The sequence below is a fragment of the Syzygium oleosum genome, unplaced genomic scaffold, assembly GCF_021117445.2.
Source record: "Syzygium oleosum isolate NSW1041296 unplaced genomic scaffold, Sole_v2.1 Sole_v2.21, whole genome shotgun sequence".
NCBI classification, from domain to species: domain Eukaryota; kingdom Viridiplantae; phylum Streptophyta; class Magnoliopsida; order Myrtales; family Myrtaceae; genus Syzygium; species Syzygium oleosum.
This window is the reverse complement of record NW_026607505.1, coordinates 4415459-4439758: the sequence shown is the minus strand read 5'-3', so window position 1 is coordinate 4439758 and position 24300 is coordinate 4415459. Positions and strand designations below refer to the sequence as shown.

Genomic DNA, 24300 nt, shown 5'->3' with positions numbered 1-24300 from the left:
CTTGGGCATCAAGGACTAATCTCAACCATTGATCTCTCTCCTCACTTTCTCTCTTATTCTCTCTCTCCCTCTCTCACGGCCGAATCACCTCACCACCGCCGTGCACCCACCAGCCCCTCACGCCACCATCCTTGAGCCCCGTAGATCGCCGTGTGCCGTTCACCGCCGTTTGCTGCTTGCCATGTCAAGCCGAGGCCACCACGGACAACTCGTGTCGTTGCCGTCGTCCTCGCGTTGTCGTCGTTTTTAGACGAATAAGTTAGCATCTAATCCCTTGTTTAGGATGTTTAACTTGCATTGGGTAGTTTAGCTAGTTAATGTTTTAGTGTGGTTGAACTTCTAGAATGAGCGTTGGCGAGTCTTGATTGCTAGACTAAGTTGAAATAGATGTTGGATGTTGATTTGAACTCTTGGTGTGGTATTTTCATGGCTGAGAAGTGGTGGATCTCAAAGTTGAAGGTGTTTCTTGGAGTTTTTATCTTGATTTCAGAACTGATTTTTCTGTACGTCCCTGGTTTTCCATTTTTATAGAGCATTTCGTGGTTAGAATCTTGAAAAGTATTCTTCATAAAAGTTGTTCACAAGATCTTGATCTATAACATACTTAAATTTCAGATTTTTCTGAGCTCAAATGGGTTACACGAAGGTCCAATTTCTTACCGAATCAGAACTGTTTTATACTGTGGATTCCGTGACCTTCGTGCTTTCTCAGATTTTTATAAAAATTTCCAGTTCGATTTCGACCATACTTCCTTCACAAGATTTGTAAACGAAATCCATTTCTACAACGTGTAAAAATTTCAAAGTGTTTTGAAAGGATTTGATTTGTAAAACGAGTATTTCTTTTGGTTCAGTTCCCCTGTTCCGGCGGACCAGTTCTGGGTTGTTTTCGAGCCATCAAAAGTGATCTTTGTATAAGGATTTTGGGATTGTGTTCTCATGGAAAATATTTTTTAAGGTCTTGTTTATAACATATTCGAATTTTATAATTTTTGGAAACCATTTGCTATGCTTTTGAAGTTGATTTCCCAAATCATGCAAATCTGTCCAGTTTTACTATAATTCCATAATCTGCTAGTTTTTACTTGAAATCTTTGACTTTCGATTTTCGGCCTAAAAGAGGCAATAACCGCAATTACCTAGCTTTTCAATAATGTTTATTTGGCTGTGATCCGATGTTGAATTCATGTTTTAAAATGAGGTTCACAAAATCGATTGACTGTTGCATATGTGACCATGTGATATTATTGTATGGCATTAATGTGAGCACTATTCACGGACGCATGGGCTAATTGAGAAGATAATAATTGGCCGGAATGCTTGTGTGCTCGTGTGGTCACACGTTGGAACCGTCTTGCTGTGTATCGCTTGACGATGCCCGATTTATCACATGCCTAGGGATTATCTGGAGTGCCAATACCCCGGATGCCTTGTCGCGGCCCGAGGCCGGACTCGATGCTCCTTACGGGATACCATCTTACTGTGTATCGTTTGATGTTGCCGTATTGGAATGCTGTCATCCTGTGTATCGTTTGACGTAGCCGTGCCCGACGGGGCGGGACGGAGCCCGGTTTTTACCGGAAGACTACCATCTTGCTGCGTATCGCTTGATGTGTAGTGGCCCGAGGGGGCGTAATAACTGGAATACGTGTGATACATAGTACCTGATTATATGGTAGAAACTGCTAGGCATGGTATGGGACGTGCCCAAGTGGATTCTATCTTATGATCGGGACACGCACGCTTGTAATGCGTTGATGCATGAGTAATTGATTTAGATGCTTCGAGTTTGCGACATATGCATTTCATCAACGAGTGTTCCAAGGCGAGGTAAGGATGCCTGTGATGTTTAATGATGTGCTGTTGATGCTGTATTGCCTGGTTAGGGACCCCCGAGGTGAGTTGACCTTCTAAACGGGGCTTAGGCGTTAACTTATTGAGATTTTTATCTCATTTGTGGTTGTTAAACATTTTTCAGGCCCTTAGCATGTTGATGCACCCAGTATGGTTCGGGGTGCGTGGAAGCTGACTTTTGGTGAAGTAGATTGACCCCCAGCCCGACATCTTTTTGTAGACTATTTTTGGAAATGCCTGAAGTGGGCTTGTAAAAAAAAAAATGTTCCCAGGGGTTAATCAAGTAAATGTTAAAATGGTGTTTTGATTTCGATGTTGTAAACCGTTTTCCTATCTATCCTTGTTTACTGTTATTGTTTGGGTGAATTTTTGTTTAACTTCCGCATGCGTAACCAAAAGATAAAATGTTGGGTCGGCGACGCGTCCTGGGACGTCGCATCATAATGACCATTGCAGGATGTTGCGCGCTCGCGGGGTTCGGGGCGTGACAATGGGCGAGTAGGAGATGATGGACATGGGTTATATGTGTGGGCCGCCCATGTTGGGCTAACCTAGCCCATGTTCAAATGGCGTGTACTTGAGAACTCAAAATAAAAGATAAAAGATTATCTAATTAAAATTGAAGAGGTGTGATAGCGATTATCAACAAGATAACAAAAAGGAAGATCACGTGCGTTCCTTCAAGGGCTTCTTCTCTCAAGCAACATTATACCGTGACTCTCAAGGAAGATCTCTCTCAAGGCTGATGCAAGAGGGCATTTAATCTGTGGCAATACCGAGTATGTTCGTTATGTGATATACATGTACGATCGGTGATACAAGTTATTGATTAATGGGCACGTTTTCCGCATTAATCGAATACGTTTCGTACATGTTTTTGAATATGTCGACATTAGGAATTAGTTTCCCCAACATCCTTTAATCATTGAAATTCTAATGGTAGAAAATGAAGATCAGCTCTCTTTGGCAGAATTTGTTGGGGGCATAGCCTATGCCTCCACATTGACCTTAAACCATGTGCAAGATCGAAATCACTGGGGATTACCGTGTAGAGATGACCGATTCCTAATGTGCCAATGGTACTATTTTGTTTGTAACCATTATCTAATTATCCACCAGTCATCTTTCGGTCTTCGTCAAGCCTACCTTAAAGGTTGACTTGGTGACACTATACATTCAAGTCCCCAAATGGAGGAGTGAGTATTCCGAAACTCCCATTTTAGAGAGCCACACATGGAATCCGAGCTCTACGAAGCCGCTGTGAAAGGCAATGTGCCTTCTTTGCTCGAGTTGCTCGCAAAAGATAAGCTGCTTCTCGACCGAATCATGACCGGGAATCACACCGAGACTCCTCTGCACATCGTGGCCATGCTCGGACACTTGGAATTCGTGGAAGAGGTCCTAGCTCGGAAGGCCGAGCTCGCAAGAGAGCAGGATTCTCAGAGATCCACGCCTCTTCATCTTGCGGCAGCAAAAGGGTACCTTGACGTAGTGGCAAGCTTGTTAAGAGTCAGCCCTGAAATATGTTTCGTTCGCGACAAATACGAAAGAAACCCTCTTCATGTCGCTGCCATGAAAGGGCATGTGGATGTGTTGGAACTCTTGGTTCGAGCGAGACCTGATGCAGCCTGTAGTGTCGTCGAACATGGCCAGACGATCCTGCATTTATGCGTGAAGCACAACAAACTGGAAGCTTTGAAGCTTTTGTTAGATATCTTGGGCGATGAGCAGTTCATCAACCCGAGGGACGAATATGGCGACTCGATTTTGCATTTGGCTGCTGCAGATAGACAAACAAAGGTATGTTCATACAACCAAGCCTCTGTATTAGTCAAATTCAGTGAGCTTATCAACAAAAGAGGCGGTTCTAGGATGGGAAAATGACAAAAATAGTACTTAAACTTTGGCCCAATGTGCAATGTCATCTTTTGGACTGTTAATTTATTCGACATAATGCTTGGACAATTCATAAATGTTTGATCTAGTCCTTAAACTTTCAATTTGTTTAATCTAGTCTCTCAACTTTTAATATAAAAGTCAAATAAGTCATTCGATACTATTTACAAGTTTTCACAATTTCACCATTGCCCGGATTTTGAAATATCTTTTCATTTCAATCGACTTACTAAATCAACAAAATATATTTTGTTTTTTTATTATCTTTCTTTCCTTTTTTTATTTTTACAAATATTACTATAGTTCCATTTAAGTGTATTTTAACTTATAATCTCTATCATAGTAAAAAGGTTAGAGTTATATCGGATACATAATCCTTTCAACTCTAAAATAAGTATTTTCATAAGAATATTTAACAACGATATTCGTATATCTATAGATTTCCTATAGTTATATTAATCTAAATCTCGTTCCAAATTTTTTAGATAGATTAAAAATTAAACCTTTTGTGTTTCCCGTTTTCTCAATGAGATTCTACTTTTGCTACTATAGAGATCATAAGTTAAAATATGCTTAAATGAAACTTTCATAATATTTATAAATGTCAAACAGGTGAAAACATAATAAAAAGATAGTCATATTTTTTGTTGATTTAGCATATGGATTGAAATAAAAAAAATTCTTAAATCCAAACAATAGTGTAATTATGAAGACTTTTGACTTTTTTAGGGAAATTGAGAGACTGGATTAAACAAATTAAAAGTTTTGGGACTAAATTGAACATTTAGGGATACTTCAAAGACCATATTGAACGAATTAGAAGTTCAAGAATGACATTGCACATTGACCCAAAGTTAAGGGACAATTTGTGTTATTTTCCCATTCTAGGATATTTTAGTGTCCTAGAAATTTTTAGAAGCTAAAAGGTATCCATTTATAAATCATCGAAGGTTACAATATTTGAAAAAAAAGTAACTGGTCCAGATAATTAAGTACAACTTTACACTTTGCGCAATTTTCATGCTAATTTTATCTAGATTAGAAGAAACATAAAACTGGAGATAGCAGAAAAGATTCAACAAGGGATGGGTGTCCCTTTTGAAGGCGTAAAATAATAGTCACAAACACTACAGGACTGAAAAAACATCGGTACCAAAGTTAATCCTGAAATGTATATAACATGGGCTTATCCAGTTCAAACCTAACCCCAATTGGTACATTCTGTTGTTACTCCTTTGTAGACTATAATCTATCTGATCGATAAAGGAGTAAACCCGAACATTGCGAACTCCAGATGTTTCACAGCACTCGGCCTATTAGCACAAGGTGAAAGCGTGGGAAGGGCCTCAGAGATTAAGGATTCTATTCCTCAAACTTTAGAGAATCATGATTCATCCAGGCGACCAATCTACCCGAATAACACGGTCACCGCCTTCCATCCACCTATAGGGGAAGAGGACGAAAGGGAAAGAAAGAGAAAGTGGCAAAACAATATACACAAGACACTAATGGTGGTAGCGACATTGCTAGCCACCATGGCATTCCATGCCGGTACTACCCCTCCTAGCGGCCTTTAGCAAGATGATTCCTTGGGCGATGAAAATTTCCCAGCACAGACTGTGGGCAAGTCTGTAATGGCAGATAAGTACCCGGTCAGTTACAAGCGTTTCGTAACATGTAACACGATGAGCTTTGTTGCATCGCTTAGCATCATTATGCTTCTCATAAGCAGTCTTCCTCTAAAGCGGCGTCGTATCACCACGTGGATTGCAATGCTAACTATGTGGGTTGTGATAACCTTCACGGCGGCGACTTATGCCATCTCCATATCTATCTTCACACCAGTGAGCGAACTACAAACTTTCGATGAAGCAATTGGATATGTGGTTCTGGCATGGGTTGTATTGATGGCTCTTCTTTTCCTGTGCCACGTTGTTCGCTTAATCCTAAAATTGGTACGCAAAGTCCTGAAATTTATTCGCAAAGCCTCGATAGAACGCAAGCTCGAGGATCTTATGGTTTAGTGGTTGTATATGGCTGCAAATATGTTTGTTCTAGAGGAAGCGCCTTGAGCCCTATGAGCATTCAGTAGGCGATGCTACACAATATGTATTGTTTAGTGTGGCGATTAGACAACCAAGCTACGATGCGTTTGAGTATGCATGCAAGTGTGTATGTGCTAGTGAAACAATAAATGTTTTAAGTGTGTAGAATTTATGTAAAAGATGGAGTTTAGATGTATAATGCATGGTTGTTTTGTTTGATTTAATTTAATTTGTGGTGGTTAGAATATGATTTAGTCGATATAAAGTCCAAAAATCTCAGCCATGGGATCAATTTCAAAAGGGTTAATACCATGAAAAACCTTAAACTTGTACACATATGATAAATTTACCCCGAATTACTTTTTTTACCACGAAAAACTCCAAACCAGTAGACCTATGACAAATTTACCCAAACTAATTTTTTGACCACCAAAAATTCCAAACTGGTACACTTGTGACAAATTTACCCACCGTTAAATTGGATTAATACCACAAAAAATACAAATTGATAAACCTGTGACAAACAGAGGGGTAAAACCCCAAACTGATACATCCGTCAACTTTCACATATCATCCAACTCAACAATTTAACGTAAATTTGTCACAGGTGTACCAATTTGGAGTTTTTGGTGGTCAAAAAATTAGTTTGGGATAATTTGTCACAAATGTATTAGTTTGAGGTTTTTCGTGGTATTAATCCATTTTCAAAAGTGTAACCTAAACATGTTGAAGCGGTAATTTATTGACAATCAAGGAAGTTTGTTCCTGTGGAATTGTAAGTTCTATGATTAATTAAGGAAAATCACGACAATCAAAAGCATTGTTAATTATGGGTAGGCTGCATTTTATGAATTTGAAAAGAATGCAGGGATCATTTATGTAAATTTACTAAGGATAGGGAAAATACTAAGGAGAGAGAGAGAAAGTTACAATGATAAGATGCAACCCGTATTCAAGACCAGCTCACTCAGCCAAGAAGTTCAACCCGCATTCAAGCTCGACGAGTCTCTTAACGATAAGCCTCTCATCAATAAGCCTAAGATCGATAAGCTCTCATCGGCCAATCCCACACCGACAAGAGTCTTATCTTTGACTACGTCATAAAGACTTTGTTATTTCCCATGCATTGGAAGCTTGCAACATGGCACTTTAGGACAGACACAAGTATTGGAAATATTGTACTTTTAATAGCTCCTAGTTTCTAAGTATTCCTAGCTTCTATATTTGACTTTAGTCTTTTGCTTTTCTTTTGTGTTGCTATAAAAGGCCATCCGGTTTATGTAGAAAGCAAACTGAATTTGAATAATGAAATTTGCTTAATGCAATTCTCTTGAAGAGTTTATACCCCTTAAAAATCTAGAAGAGTTTTCACTCCATCCTTGAAGAGTCAGAGCTTTTAAAGTTTGCATCCTTGAAGAGTTGCGGCCATCAATCTGGAAGAATTGATGCCATTTCAACTTCCATATAGGCCTAGAAGAGCAAACATCGTAGTTCCTATCCTTTTCAGCATTCCATCAATTCTCATTCATCCAATTCCTCCCCAATTTCGACCTTCCTAAAGTATTCATCTGAGAAAACTCAAAACATAAAATATGTAGATCTGAGAGTCTTCATACTTTTGGCTTTGGAATCAGGTCATTCCGATCCGAATCGAGAAAGTTACGACCATTTTCTTGAGCTAGCGCAGAACTGAAATTTCTGCTATTTTGTGTCAGAGTTTTTCATGTGTGTATGTCACTCTACCGATCCCGTTCTTTAAGTAATCGAGCTTGGACTACATTGCTTTAGGCTGCTTAGTATTTCTTAAAAAATTACGAGCATTAAGACCTTCGAGCTTACGATAACTTGAGAAACTATTTGTAAAGGTGGAGCACTAACTACCATATACAAGGACTTATGACTAATTTACGATTATTGTGGTCAATTATTGATTATAAGTTGTGCCTCTCACGATAATTTCAAGTACCTTACCATCCCATTAGTTAATTGCTAAGTGATAGGAAATTCTTCGAACTGTATATCTCGATTAGCACACAAAAGGGAAACTACCAACTAGACATGCAATTGAGATCGTGATGATTTCAAGCTAATCACAATTGTTGGAAGTATACTTATTAAGGACAGGAACCACAAGTTTTGACCGGTTGAGGAAAATTACCCTTAGCACGATTGTTTAATAATCCCATCGTCGAGTTACGAATTATAAAAGGAAGTTATTACTAATAATGGAAAAATGCAAAATAATTGTTGACACCTAAATTTTGGCGTATCATTTAGTGTAATTTGCATAGAAAATTAGGGATTAAATTTTTAACCCCTAAACAAAATTATTTAAATTGCATAAACATATAGTTTAGGTCCATTTAATTTAATTGCATTTTTTACATTAGATTGGCAGTGGCGAATGAGCTTAAAATTTCATCGAACGAGACTCGGCTCGCTCGGAAGGCAAGGGCCGGGAATTACAAGTCAAACGGGCTCGGTTGTTTTAATTTGAGTTTAATTCGGCCCATTATGCTTAATTAAATAAAAGCCCAAGTTAAATCAGCCCATTTAAATTAAATTAAACCTAAGCCCAAGCCTAAGCCCATTAGGACTATAGAGCCCATCTAATTGACCTAGGTTAGCATTATATCAAGATGTTTAGGTCAGATTTCAAAGGTAGGGGGGAGAAAAATTTTCAGATCTGATTTTGAGAGCTCAAGTGCGAGAGTGAGAGCTCAAGTGCGAGAGTGAAAGAAAGGGAGAGAAGGGAGGCCGGCAACACCACCACCCGTGGTCTTGCCTCCCATCGCGCGTCACCGCCGCGTCGGAGGACCGCCGACACCGTCCCGGTCAGCCACCATCACTCCTTCCCTGTCCGCAAGTTATAGCCATTGAAGGACCATCGTCGCTGCTTTGCCTCGCCGAACAGCCTATCCCGAGAGGCTGTTGCTGCTTCTCCATGCACCAGCCACATCTCCTCCAGTCAACCGAGGAGCTTGTCAACGCCTCCTCTCCATCCTGTTGGTCCACGAAGCAGCAGCTACAGTTTTGAAGATTCCCCATGCAGTGTGCATAAAGACGTCTTCGTTCAGCCGCTTTCCCTCCCCAAGCTGAAGACTCTTCCCTGTCCAGCGGCCAATCAACAGAAGCTGCAAGCGGTGCACGTCAGTGAGGCCACAGCAAGCACTTCGTCCAGCGCAAGATCAGTACCACATCACCCGGAACCGTTCGCACATCGCTGTGAGCCCCCGCCATGTTGCTGTTCAGCCGGTCATCGCCCCCGCCGTCTTCGACGCCCGTGAGCCACCGTGTCGTCGCCACCACCGCCGTCTCGATCCGCAAAGCCCGATCCCGATCCACAATTCAAATTTGGAAGTTATCTGCAAATTAGGTAATTCAACATTATCCGATATTTTCAGAATATTTAATTTCCTAATATGGGTGTTTGAATATTTCGTGAATATCATGTGGATATTTAGATATCTTAGGATAATGTTCGATATATCCGCAATATTTTTAAATATTCAAAATTAGGAAAACTTCCTAATTTAGCAACGTATCTGGACGACTATCCGACCTTATCCCTAAGGTTCGATACGCGGCGATACGGAAAATTATTATCTTATCCATAACCACTTGGGTACGATAATGATTTTTATCCGCTTTCCAAATTTGAATAATCGTCTCTCCGTCGATATCTATAACCCTATAGATATGACCGATAGTTTGATTTGTATGCCTAATCCGAGTTTGAAACAAATATGGCGGATCGCGTGGACGTTTTGAATGTGGTTGCTATCCTTGTTTATTTAATTGCTTTCCTTTTTTCAAATAAACAGAAAATTCAAAAAAATATTAATTAGATTTGAATTAGAGTTTTTGCATGTCTAGGAATCCTAAATATATCTAGAAGATAGAGTAGTTATTTAATTTAAATTAGGACTTGAGATGATTTATTTCCTAGTTTAAATTAAGTAATATTCTAATCTTAATAGATTATTCAGGTTATTTTATTATTTCGAATTTCCATGAAAATCCCAAGAAAAGAAGAATGAATTGTTTTAGGATAGATTAGGATAGATTGTATTCTTAATTTAAGTAATTCATTATTTCGAATTTTAACAAAAATCCTAAAAAGAAATCATGCTAGGGTAGATTAAGTCATCATAGTTTTCATGTTAATTTAGGCATTTTTATTATTCCGAATTTAAATTGAGAAAATACCAAAAATAATCATTCGTCCTGTCATTAGAAATAGGTCACGTCGTCGCACGACATATAGTTTGCATGCTAGGTTGCATTAATCGCATGTCATTTTCGCATGTCATTGCATATAGGCTAGCTTTCATTTAAATAAGTGAAAATCCAAAAAAATATTGAGTGAACTGCTTGTTAATTAGAAATCATATTAGAATTGTTAATGTGATTTTCTAGCTAACAATGCAGATGCTTACGTTGCTTCGAGGTAAGTAATTCTCCCAATCTTGCAATTTATTTAATGTTTTGATTATTGGGTGTTACTTTGGTGGTTTGCGCATCCGCATGATCACCTCACATGCTAGCAACTAAGTTAAAATGGATCCAGACTGCCTGCATAAATATTTTTGAAAAGAAAGGTACCGAAAGGGCGTTAGACTAGATCTAGCGTAATCAAGTCCCCGAGCTTAGAATCTCTGGTTCGTAGGAATAAAACATATCTCCCTATGTTTTATTTAGGTTTCTAATCGACCTACCATAAATAGATTAGTGGCGACTCCAAGCATGAAAACTTTTGCATGTTAAAAACTTAAACCCTAAGTTGCGAATTGGTAGGGCTTGGGAGGGCCCGAGTTAAGCTTAGTCTTAACAATCCATTAGCCTGAGAAATTTTAGGTCATGACAATAATCAACTACCAATTGTGACTAATTAAAGAAAATTATAATATTGCTGGATAATTCCTAGTGACAACATCCTCAATTGAAACGGTGTATATGAATGTCATATTTTAACAAAATTTAATGAACAATAAGTGCAATCAGATTATAATTGAGTTTAGCCAATTTACCATAGCTTTAGGTCAATTACGAAGTAATAGACCACTCGCGATGGTTTGAGGTAACTTACTATGTCATCAGGAAATTGCTAAGTATGTTGCAAAATGAGTAATTCACCTTGAAGGCGGCAAAATCTCTGAAGACTGTAATCTACCTTGTAGAAAATAATTCAAAGTAGTAATTTAACCAATTTTTAAAGTAGTAAGTTCCCTTGTAATTACCAAATTGAGTGAGTGCTTATCCTTGATGATCTTAATTATACTTATTCTCAGTAAATTGCTAACAAAGCCAAATCGTAGCAACATACTATTGTATCAGAAATGCAAAATGATTTTCATAGGTTATATGTTTTATTCATGAAATTAGTTTCAACGTCTTTAATTTACCTCTATGTTTATAAATATCTATCTTGCAGCTCATAAATTATCTTTTGAATCCGTAAATTGTCTGCGACCAAAGTAAACTACAAGTAAGGACGCGCATGAAATCATTTCTGTTTCTCTATTTTTCTATTTTTCTATTCCCAAGAACAGGTTTGGAACAGAAATCTATTTGATAACGCAATTTCATTTTTCTATTTTTGGGATAAATTTCTATTCTAGAAATAGGTTTGGAACAGAAATCATAAGTAAAAAAAAATTACTTTTCTATTTCTGAAACAGAAATGAGAAATAAAAACTCTTTTTATCGCTCACCCTAGCTACTAGCTAGCCACCCCCTTGCCACTTGCTATTGCCGCCGACCGCCTCCTCCCACCGTCATCCTCCGTCGTTCGCCACCGCCCAACGTCGGCCACAACCTGCCCACCGTTGCCTCTCGCCGTCCTTCGCCGCCACCTGCCAGCTGGCTCCCGCCGCCTCTTGCCGCCGACTACCGTCCTTCGCCGCGGCCACCGGCCGCCGTCCTCCGCCGCCGGCTGCCCACCACCGACCGCCTTCCTTCGCCGCCGGCCGCTGTGCTCCACCACCAGGCGCCGATCGCCCTCCACCGCCGGCCGCCTCCCGCCGCCAGCTGCCACCACTGACCGATGTCCTCCAGCGCCAACCGCCCTCCGCCGCCGGCTGCCTCCCACCGTGCTCCACCACCCAATGCCATCCGCCTCCGTCCATCCTCCGCCCCCGGCAACCGCCGCCAGCCGCCGTGCTTCGCCATTGGCCGCCGTGCGCCACCACCCGACACCAGCCGCCGCCCGGCGCCAATCGCCTCCCGCCACCGGCCATTGTCCCCCGCCCCCCGCTGCCACCCACCGTCCTCCACCGGCAGCCCAGAAGGGAGAAATTTTGTGTCGTTATCAAACGAATTTCTATTTCGGAAATAGAAATTTTGTGTCGTTATCAAACACGCATTTTTGCTCAGAAACTCGTCCACAGAATAGAAATAGAAAAATCTATTTCTTGCCAGAAATTGATTTCTTAAATAGAAAAATCTATTTCTGGCCAGAAATTGATTTCTAGAATAGAAATGTTACCATGTGCGCCCTAATTGGCTATAGTAGGTCAATTTTGCACTCGGGATGGAGTTTCCCCTTTTTTTTTCATTAGGGGACCGTAGAATCGCCCCCGATAAGTTAGAAACGAGCTTAAGCCCGAAGCAGAGGATCTTAGAATGTAGAATCGCCAAAGCACGTAATTTGTGTATATGAGGGCAATTTAGGGCAAGGACTGTCAAACAAATCAAAATTCGATATCACACAATACAAAAGTTAAAGAAGAGACTGCGGGTCTTTTCTTGATGATAATGTCGATGCCAAGTTTCACGAGGTCTACAGAGCCGCGAGCAACATCCGTCCAAGCATTTCAATGCAGAAACATCCGAGACGTCTTCATCTAATTTGTAATGGAAGGGGAATATGTTTTACGTGTTTCATATAATCACGACACTGATCGAATCAATCAGAAACTTATGGCCCTTCAATCTTTGAAATTTCAACGTAAGAAAACGAAGATCAAACTCTCTTTTGGCAAACTTTGGACGCATGGCAAGGCTAATGCCTCCGCATTGAGCTTAAACCATGGCTCCATTTGTAACCATCTTCCTAACACAACCATATGGTAGAATAATTTCTCCGAAACTGCCTTAGGTTACGGCTCATTCAGATTGAGCAAGCATTGGTGCAGAAATTATCTCAGTCACGCATCCATGAAATTCATGTCCTATCAAAGCAATATACATGAACTATTGGAAGTTGCCCTAGTGGCCCCCTTCTCACTTGAGAAGGTGAGAAGGGGGAAGTAGAGAATTCGATTCCTCACCTTTTCAGGGGGGATAGGGGTGGGGACGCGTAGTTTAAGGTGTGAATTTCGACTCTCACGCTCTGTAATAGACAGGGCAAAAGTTTAAAAGTGAGATAAGAGGTAAAGTAGGAGTAAGAGTAGGACTGACTAAAAAAAAAAAGTAACATACATGTTTGTGCGAATGAAGTGATTCGACAACATTTTGCATGAGTAGATCGTGGCTGCTTTACACATGATCAAAGGATGTGAAGGTTCGATAGAGACTATAACAGTACCTTTTGAAGTTGCCAAAGCGGCTTACGTAACCTATGTCATGTCTTATCTTTTTACATTACGGAAACTTTGATTTTTTCAGCCACAATAAATCTCCAAGAATCATCACCTTACGTGACATCCACGGACATTCGGGTGAGCTGAGCCACAGGTTTGCAAATAAGAAATATCTACCGATCCCCTTTCGGTCTCCATCAAGCATACCGCGGAGGTGTGAGTATACTGGAGGAGTGAGCATCCCGAAACTCTCTCTTTAGACAGCCAAACATGGAGTCCGAGCTCTACGAAGCCACCGTGAGAGGGGGAAAATTACCAAAAAAGTCCTAAACCTTTTGCAATTATGCCAATTCAGTCCTATACCTTTTTTTTTGTCAATCCAGTCCTAAACCTTTTGCAATTGTGCCAATTCAGTCCATCCAGCCACTTTTGGCCGACCGGCGCTGATGTGGACGCCGGCCGGCTGACGTGGCAATTTTTAATAATTTTTTATTATTATTTTTCGAATTTTTTTATTTTTTCTCTTTCTTTTTTATTTTTTGCCTATATTCTTCCCCGGTCGCCGGTCCGGCGACCGGCAAAAGGCTGAGGCCGGCGAGGTGGACCTCGCCCTCGCCGGGTGAGGTCGACCTCGCCAGATATGGGCGAGGCCTCGCCCGGCGACAGCGAGGCCGCCCAGATCTGGCGAGACCTCGCCGTCGCCATGGCCTGGCAAGCTCGACCTCGCCCGGCCATGGCAACGGCGAGGTCTCGCCAGATCTGGGCGGCCTCGCCGACCTCAGCCTCTCGCCGGTTGACGGTCGCTGGACCGACGACCGGGGAAGAAGATAGGCAAAAAATAAAAAAGAAAGCGAAAAAAATATAAAAATTCGAAAAATAATAATAATAAATTATTAAAAATTGCCACGTTAGCCGGCCGGCGTCCACGTCAGCGCTGGCCAGCCAAAAGTGGCCAGATGGACTGAATTGGCACAATTGCAAAAAGTTTAGGACTGAATTGGCAAAAAATAGGTTTAGGACTGAATTGGCACAATTGCAAAAAATTTAGGACTTTTTTGGTAATTTTCCCCCGTGAGAGGAGATGTGCCTTCTTTACTCGAGTTGCTCGGAAAAGATAAGCTGCTTCTTGACCGAATCATGACTGGGAATCGCACCGAGAGTCCTCTGCACATCGCAGCCATGCTCGGACACTCAGATTTCGTGGAAGAGGTCCTAGCTCGGAAGGCTGAGCTGGCAAGAGAGCAAAATTCTCAGAATTCGACGCCTCTTCATCTCGCGGCAGCAAAAGGGTACCTTAACATAGTGGTAAGCTTGTTAAGAGTCAGCCCTGAAATATGTTTTGTCCGGGACAAATACAAAAGAAACCCTCTTCATGTCGCGGCCATGAAAGGCCATGTGGATGTGCTGGAACGCTTGGTTCGAGCGAGACCTGATGCAGCCTGTAGTGTCGTCGAACATGGCCAGACAATCCTGCATTTATGCGTGAAGCACAACAAACTGGAAGCTTTGAAGCTTTTGTTAGATATCTTGGGCGATGATCAGTTCATCAACTCGAGGGACGAAGATGGCAACATGATTTTGCATTTGGCTGCTGTGGATAAACAAACCGAGGTATTTCCATACAACCAAGCCTCTGCACTTGTCAAATTCAGTGAGCTTATCAACAAAAAAGGCTGTCCTAGGAAACATGAATGTACTAGAAATATTCGGAAGCTAAAAAATATCCATTTATAAATCATCACAGGTTGTGATATTTACAAAAGAAGTTATTGGTATAGATAATTAACTACAACTTTACACTCCACGCTAATTTCACACTAATTTTATCTAGATTAGAAGAAACACAAAACAGAGAAGCAGAAGAAATTCAACGAGGGATGAGTTTCCCTTTTGAAAGCATCAAATAATAGTCACAAACACTAGAGGACTTAAAAACACTAGAAGCAAAGTTAATCCTGAAAAGTATGTGACATGGGCTTGTCTAGTTCAAACCTGACACCAATTGATACATTCTGTTGTGACTACTCTGCAGACTATAAACTTCTTGATTAATAAAGGAGTAAACCTGAACATTACGAACTCTAAAGGTTTCACAGCTCAAGGCCTATTAGCACAAGGCCAAAGCGTGGAAAAAGCCTAAGAGATTATGGATTACGTTCCTCAAACTTCAGAGAATCACAACCCATCCAGACAAGCAGTCCATGTGAATAACACTTTCATAAAAGAGGGCAAGAGGGAAAGGAAGATAAAGTGGCAAAACGGTATGCATAAGGCGCTAATGGTGGTGGCGACATTGGTAGCTACCATATTTAGCTTATGAAGCGGGTATGAACCCACCTGACAAATCTGCAAAGGCAGATGAGGATTTTGATGAGGATTACAAGTCCTTCATAGCATGTAACACAATAAGCTTCATCGCATCGCTTAGCACCATTATGCTTCTCATAAGTGGTCTTCCTTTAAAGTGGCGTCGGATCACCACGTGGATTGCAATGCTGACTATGTGGGTCGCAATAACCTTCACAGCATTGAGTTATTCGTATATCATAGTATTCTCCTCACCGAAGAAGGACAAACCGTATGCTACAGATACAGTAGTTGGAAATGCGGTGCATATATGGGGGGGATTGATGTCTCTTATTTTCCTGTGCCACATAATTCGCTTAATCCTGAAATTGGTACGCAAAGTCCTGAGACTTGTATTCAAAGTCCTGAAATTCGTCTGCAAAGCCTTAAAAAAACGGAAGAGAGAGGATCTTATAGTTTAGTGGCTGTATATAGCTACAAGTGTGCTTGTCCCAGAAGAAGTGCACTGAGCCATGAAGCCATGCAAGAGTAGATGCTATACAGTATGTGCCATTCAGTGTGCCCATTAGCCACTTAGGTACGATACATTTGAGAATGCATGCATGTGTGTTTGTTCTGGTTTCAAACAGCAAGTGTCTTAGGCGTGTTGAATCTATGTAAAAAAATGGAGTTTACATGGATGATGGATGGAGTATCAACAGTTGTTAATATTATATTAATACATGGAATTCTCTTTTCTTTCTTCGTTCTTCATATGCTGTACTTAATGTGAGGAGTGAGTTGCGGTTGTAGTCAGATTGCAGATAGTTACAATTATGAAGAGAACACATGCTATAGTGGTGGTATGATTTGTTTTTCCCTTTATTTGGTCAGGTATGACAGGGGGACTTTCCAGTTGGGGAAAGAAAAAAAAAAAAGAATGCCAGTTGTAATAATGCCAACTAAAAATGGAAAAATACTTACCATAATTGTCGTGACCAACCTCCGATTTTTATCAATAAAAAGAGGGATCTCGCCTGGTACGCACCAAGTCTAAGTTTGGGACTTAACTCGGACTCTCCCAAATCCATACCATATCACGACTTAGGGTTTAGATTTTTAACGTGCAAGTGATTTTTATCTAGAAGTCGCCACTAATCAGTTTAGGGTGGGTCGATTAGATACCCAAGTAAGACAATGAGAGAATTGCTTACTTCTGCGAACCAGAGATTAAATGAGTTCGGGGACTTGGTTACACTTGTTGAATAACTAATGCCATTTCGGTACCTTTTTACCCTATTCATTTCAGAAAATATTTTGTCGGGCAATTTGGATTGATTTTAGGACCTTTCTCCTAACATGTGAAGTGATCGAGCGAGCGCACAATCATTAACGATTAGCTATCAAGACAGATATGCAGCCTATAGTTATAACCCTAACTAAGGCGACAACATTTAAAACATGACAATTTATGCAATTAAAAACAACATACATAATAATAATACAACAACAGTGAATATAACATGCAAAATACTACCGCATAGTCTTAGAGGCCTATCCAATTTAAAACATGATTGATAATCAGATAATTCACATAATTTAGAAAAATATTCAAAAGTACTAATTCATAAATTATTTCCTAATATAAAAAAACTATTTTTATATAATAATATTATTATTATTATTAATAAATACGGCAGAAAAAAAAATTATTTTTTAAAATTATTTTTTAAAAAATATTAATATAATATTCGGTCGGGTTGGGTCACGGATCCGGGTCGAGTCTTGGATTCAGGTCCGGTCAGGAACGACCCGGATCCGTGAAACCGACCAAAATCGACCGATTCAAGTTGGGTATTCGGATCCGGTTCAGGTCTGACTGACCCAAGCCAATGAATTGACCTTGAACTGATTTTTGAATAGGACTGGGCCGGTTCAGCTGGCCCTCACATCTCAAACGCAAGGAGGCCACTGACCGGACGAAATTCCGACAATTCGCGCTGGGTATTTCGTCCGGCCAGTGGCATCACTCTCCTTAGCCTATCAAGCTAAAGAGATTCCGACGCCTGGTCACCGGAGAGCCGACCGAAATGGTCGCTGGCCAAGCCCCGATCGGAATTCATCAACCCAAACATTGATCGGAGCTTGGTCGACGGACCCAAGCCACGGTTTGGCTACTTTTGATCCCTAATGATCTCTTCAACACCAATCTGAGTTGGCTCAGTCACGATTCGGCCCCCGATCTCCGACGAAGCTCAAACACAAACCGCTCTCATTGAGACATTCAAACGAACAGTTGGTGCGCACACAAAAAATAGGAGGACTCCGGGCTATTTCGGGGCTCAGACCGGCTTCGATGGCCATGACTTAGCTTCGACGGCGACGACTGAACTTAGGGAAAGAACGATATGAGCCGGAATTCGTGCGAAATGGCCAGCGTGAATCCCGGCCAAACTACACACAAAAACAAAGCATAATAGGGGTATTCGGGGACCGGGGAGGCTCACCGGTCGGCAGCACGTCTGGGAGCAACGGTGAGGCTACGGGCTCCTCTCTCTCGACCTGTAAGCCCTCGGTATACTGTCTTTCTCCCTATTTCTTCTCAGATTCTCTCTCTTCTTCTCCTTCTCTCTTTCTCTATTTTTTTTGTTCAAAGGAGACCGACCCTCTCTCTATCTCTCTTGCCAGTTTATATGGCCGACGTCATGCCAATTTCTCTGCTCTCATCTCCTCCATTAATGGTCTACACCGGCCTATGCCTATTCAAGATTTTTGTGGCCGTTTAGGCCGGTGCAGGGAGCTGCTTTGATTCAGGGGAGAAGGGAGAAAGGAGGAGAGAGAGACGGCGGAGAAATGAGGAAGGAGGGGACTGGCTATCAATGCCAGTCATGTCACGCCCCGAACCCTACGATGCGCGAACATCCCAACCGAGGTCGAATTTGTGCGACGTCCCAGGACGCGTCGCCGACCCAACACCCAACACAGAGTTTAAGACACATGCGGAAGCAACATAAACACCCGTACTAATAAAACACCGTGACCAAGGACAGCACAAGCAACAAACAACATTATGAATATACACTTGCATTAACATCAGGGAAACATATACAATATCCATTTACAGCTTAAGCACAAAAATCAAAAGCGGGTCAATGGCCACTACTAACAAAAAGGGGTAAGTGACCCGGGCGGTCAGTCTAAACACTACCTAAGGAAGGGCTCCGGTCAAAAAGGTACTGGCCCGACCTAACTAGGGATACGGCTAAATCCTAAGGTACCCAGTCCAGGTCAGATCTCGAGGACTCGGAAGAACTGTCAGACAGCTCGACCTCGGAGTCTAGGGAATCCAGCTCGGACTCGGCCTCTGCCGGCTCCTCCTCAGAATCCATCTCCTCATGCTCGCCCTCCTGCTCGGGGTCCTGCTCCATAGGCTCTGGCTCCTCATCCGACTCCATCGGTTCCGGGTCAGAGTCCTAGTCCACCGGCTCCTCGTCCATCGGGTCTGGCTCGTCCATCTCCCAGACAACAGGTCCGTGTCCGACGTCAATACTAGAACTCCCCTCGGACATGTACTCGGAGCTCGCCAGGTCTCCATCAGCACACTGGGGATCTATATCACCTAGCCCGTTGAACGGGACATCAAAAGTCCTGAGAGGTCCGAAGGTCCCTGAGTAGTCCCTGAAACACCAAGCTATGTACTCGTGGGCCTGAAAATACTGCTCGCCCACATCAACCCACACGGTAGTAAAATGCCTAATATATGTATCATCATTCCCTACGGGGTACTCGATTACCTCCCGGTCTATCCGGGACGGGATCCCAAAACGGATAGGGACTTCGGACATCCTCAAGGCCGAGGGTCTGAAATTGTGGGTTTTAACAACCATGAGAACGAATCTCAGTGAGTAAACCCCCTAAACCTAAACTAAGCTAGCATGCACCTCCTGACAAGCAAACAGTCACACACAACCAGTATAATAAACAATTGACCTAGGCCCGAGCACACAAATGACCCTGCAGATTAGGCATATAACAATCACAATAATGGCACATACGCGAACATACTTAGTCACACGTACGCCATGCACATGCTCATACTCCTTGACGTCTGCATTACACGGTTCACCGATACGCACATGCTTGCACACCTGCCAATGCACTCTTGCACACATATGCCATCAATATGTCCATGCTCACGATCCGGCTCAATAATGCACACTTGCACACTGCCAATTTCTCATTAGAGCTCGACCCGCATAAAACGCATCAGGTCTATATCAATATCCAACACTTCCTGGACGCATCAGGCCCAGTGTCTCTAGCTCGCGTAAAACGCATCAGGCGCAACACCGATCTCCATATACCGACCAAACCCGCGTAAAACGCATCAGGTTGGCCGTCTTCCGGCAATCCGGGTATCGTCCCACGTAAAACGCATCAGGACGGGTTCAATACCCCGCGTAACACGCATCAGGGTTTATAGTAATCACACATATACACACACCAGATTTTATCTGAACCCCGCGTAAAACGCATCAGGGCGATTAGGTGATCACATGCTCATGTCAGGCACGCATACTTGCACAATTCTCGTATCAGGCCAATGCTCAGCGTACGAAATGCGTGTCCATACAATTCCGGCACTCAGGCAACCAAATGATCCACAATGAGCATCCACATTCCAAGCATAATCGCATAATCAAGTGATGCTACAACATACTCAATTTGTGCCTCAACATGCTCACTAGTCACGACGTGCCCAATTCATGTCATGACATGCTCACTTAGTCACAACATGCCCAAAGCCACAACTTAACATGCTCAATTAATCAACTTGCTCCAATTCAAGCACGGCACATAATTCACGCGACTAGGACAATATAATTATGCACACTCGAGGCCCGCCATGCTACTCCATCCTTGGCCACACTAGACATACGGCATGGCATCACAAAATTATCATCCAATCAAGCATAATTAACCACCAAAAGACAATACAAAGCATGCTCGGGATTTCCTCCATTAAATCCTAAATCCATCGAACTTAGGTCAATTAAACCCAACAATTCCAGCCATTAAACAGCCCACTCTAGAGTGCCAAACCACATTGAAATCAACATATTAGGCTCCCAATTCATCACATAATCCATCACTAATCAAACCGCCCACTAATCATCCCTAATTTCCCTTAATTAACCCTTAAATTAACCTAAACCTATCTAGAAATGCTAATTAGCCTAATTAGGGTTTAGGGTTAATACTCATCTAGGCTCCTAAGCTCCCAAACTCAGCTGATCAGGTGGGGGAAACGGGCGGCTGGGCACCGGCTCACGGTGGCGGACGGGGGCTCCCACGGCGGCGATCGGCGGCGGTTCACGGTGGCAAGGGCGACGGTGAAGGGGAGAGGGAGCTGGTCGGAGGTGATGGCATGACGAGACGAAAGAGAGAGAATGGGGTGGTCGGATGGGGTGACGGTCGACGGAGCTTAGCGCTCAGCGGTGGCGAACGGCGGCGCTCCGGTGGCTCTCACGCGGCGGAGAAGGGAGAGAGAGAGAATCGGCGAGAGGGGGAGGAGAGGGGAGAGTAGCCGGTCGGTTGACGTGGTGAGGTGAGGTGATGGTGGTGACGGCAGTTTCCGACAAGCGGCGGCGGCGATGGCGGGCCGGCGGCTTGGCTGCTCATGGCCAAAGGGGAAAGAAGGAGAGGGAGAGTGGCGTGGGGGAGGGGTTGGCCGGAGATGGTGAGGAAGAAATGAGGGAGAGAGAGATTGAGAGAGAGTGTATAGAGAGAATGAGTGAGTGGAGTGGTTGACTAACTTCCCCAAAAATGACCATCATACCCTCTATTCAAGGACTTGGATCAAATCTAACTAAATTATCTAGGGGCAAATTAGTCCACTAATTATAATAATAAAAGGGCTGAACAAGACCATAATATCCTCCAATTAATCTCCAAAATTCGGAATATAAGCATAGGGCATTGGGGCAAAATGGTAATTTTCCGGTCCCGGGTCAAATTTCCAATTTTCGACTCTACCAATCCCAAATATAATTGGCCACACTTATACGACGTTGTCCTTGCAAAATAGTCCCGTAAGTCCACGAAATTCGACACCGAAGTCCGGACTCAATTCCACGATCGATTTCGCTCAATTGCGATTTTAGCGTCTCTTACTAACGGGCGGCTGTTTAGGGGTTATGCGTATCGACTTAGGATTGCTCGAGTCGTGATGATCTCAATCTCCTAGAGAACATGAGGATTTATCGCTAGTTCCGGGGGTTGCGATTGTTCGGAATAAGTTCGGGATCGTTCGCCACGCGTACTCTCGGCCGTGCGGAATCACCCGCGATCCGATCGTACGTCGCTGGCCAAACCAAATCCGTCACTCTCCTTGGATCGGCCCACATTGGCACAAAATATTCCCTCGTCGTTTCTCGGAATCGGACTCAATTCACGGTCGAGTTCTTGGGTCCACGTACCGTTTTCCTAGTTAGCCATTCCCTATTGGTCAGTATCCCGAGAATGATCAGTTCCGAACAAGACTTACTAAAACGAAATAAGAAATACATATCCATTTTATTGATAACGAAAGTGGGTCGAATTCAGGACGTTACAAGTCCCATTGCCGTGTTTCCCTGTCCATCCTCTGCTTGGAGGGGACAGGGATGGCCGCTTCATCGTCCATTGGTTGGACGGTGGAGAACAGAGCAAAACAAGAGAGAGAGAGAGAGAGAGAGAGAGAGAGAGGTCGGCAGCGAGGAGAAGGAAGAAGAAAGAGCTGGGCCAGGCCGGGCCCAGCTCAGGCGGAAGGGAAAAACAAAGAAAAAAATGAGTGTGCTAGGGCCCGCGCGAGGGGAAAAGAGAAAAAAGAGAGGGTCGGGTCGACCCGGCCCTGACTCAGCCCATTCCGAATTTTTTTTTAAATTTTTTAAAATTTGAAAAATTAATCAAGAAAGCATGCTCTAATAAGCCCTACTAATGCAAATGTGTCTAATGTCTATATGCAATGCACTTAGAATTAAAAACATTTTTTTTGTTTTAGGAATTAAAATTTAATTACTAATTTTTGCATAATTAATTTTGGGCAAATTAAAATAGGTGTCAACAATAATGAACTAACAATTACAACTAATTGAAGAAAATTAGATCATCAATGGATAATTACAAGTGACAACATCCCCAACTTACAAAGGGTAAAGAAAGAAATGTCATTATTTTTAATAAAACTGTACGAACAGTAAGTACAATATTATTATGAGGTGTTTAGCCAATTTACCATAGCTTTAGGTCAATTAGCAAGTATTATATCACTTGCGATGGTTTGAGGTAATTTACTATGTTATAAGGAAATTACCAAGTGTAAGCACTCTCATGTGATAAAATGAGCGATTTACCTTCAAAGAAGTAACATCTCTTAAGACAATATCGTAAGTAATTCGAAGTAGCAATTTACCCTATAAGATGTAATGCACCTCTAAGGTAGTCATTTCCCTTGTAATTAGTAAATTGAGTGAGTGCTAATTGTTGATGATCTTAATTATACTTGATCTTAATAAATTGCTAACAAGGTCTAATTGTAGTGACATCTTTATTGTGTCATAACTGCAAAATGATGTTTGTAAATCATATTTTTGTGTTCGTAAAATTAGCTTCGGAGTTATTAAATTACCTTTACGTTCTTAAGTATTTGCAATGCAAAAGTTATCTTACAGTTCATAAATTATCTTTATGTTGGTAACCAGTCAGTTTTGCACCTGGGATGCGGTCCCTTTTTTTCTCATAGGGGACCCTAGACCCTTGATTAATGATATGATCCCGTCATGCTTCCTTTGTTAAGAAGCTTGTATCATACATTCGCCCCCACAAATAGGAGCTTGTATCATTCTTATATTTATGAGGCATATGAAGCAAATTATAAGTTAACTTTCAACCTCAAATTTTTCTAAAGTATGATTATTCCATATCGCTTAACCGTAGGTTTTCCATGCTTTTTATATACACGTTTTTTCTCCACTTTTCAGTTTAAACTTTTGGGTTGAACCTTTTATTATGGTATCAAAGCCAAATTATGCCCTAGTTAATTTTGTTTGTGCTTTAATATACCTTCTCCCTCTATTTCTCGGTTTAAGTTTTTACATTGGACTTTCTAACCATGATAAACAAAATCAATGTTTAGAAAGGATTAATCAAAGGTAGTTTTCTTTCTTCTTTTCTTTTTTCTAGCCATAGTTCATAGGAGATTGTCAATCTCAAATTTCGACACGTTTTCTTCTAAGTTCTATTTATTAAAATAAGTAATAATCGAATTGTGGGTACTATATGATTGAAAACTTATTTTAAAAATAATCTTTGGAACTATTTTATATACATTTTAAATCTAAATTTAAATCCTTCCTTACAGCCTTTGATCAACGAAAGAAACCTTACCTAATGAAGGATTTACTAAAACGATGGCAAATTTTGAATTTTATTCGACGTTCTAGTGTGCTCTATCATAGGAAAATGGGATTGATTACTATAGATGAATCAAATGGACTACTTGTCATTAAAAAAGGGGAATGTCACTATTTAGTAATCTTTATAGTAAATTGCAGAAGATTACCGAAGCAACTCAAAACCCATCGTGAACAGTCCACTGTACTCGTCTCCAGACCTTTCTCAAGACCTCTCTCATGGCGATCCCCCCTCAAACCTAC

General features: G+C 41.8%; 1 protein-coding gene and 3 pseudogenes across 1 annotated transcript; 3 read left to right on the top strand and 1 right to left on the bottom strand.

The window, feature by feature from the left end:
* The window catches only part of LOC115670979 (ankyrin repeat-containing protein BDA1-like), a 32845-nt pseudogene extending 16595 nt beyond the window's left edge, over nucleotides 1–16250 (top strand).
* On the top strand, nucleotides 3031–5834 carry LOC115670975 (ankyrin repeat-containing protein ITN1-like; annotated as a pseudogene).
* On the bottom strand, nucleotides 11573–12034 carry LOC130140752 (uncharacterized). The gene has a single exon (XM_056321059.1). It carries the CDS (start codon nucleotides 12032–12034, stop codon nucleotides 11573–11575), a length of 462 nt encoding a protein of 153 aa, XP_056177034.1.
* Nucleotides 14387–16086, top strand: LOC130140751 (ankyrin repeat-containing protein BDA1-like; annotated as a pseudogene).
* Nucleotides 16251–24300: the final 8050 nt, after the last annotated feature.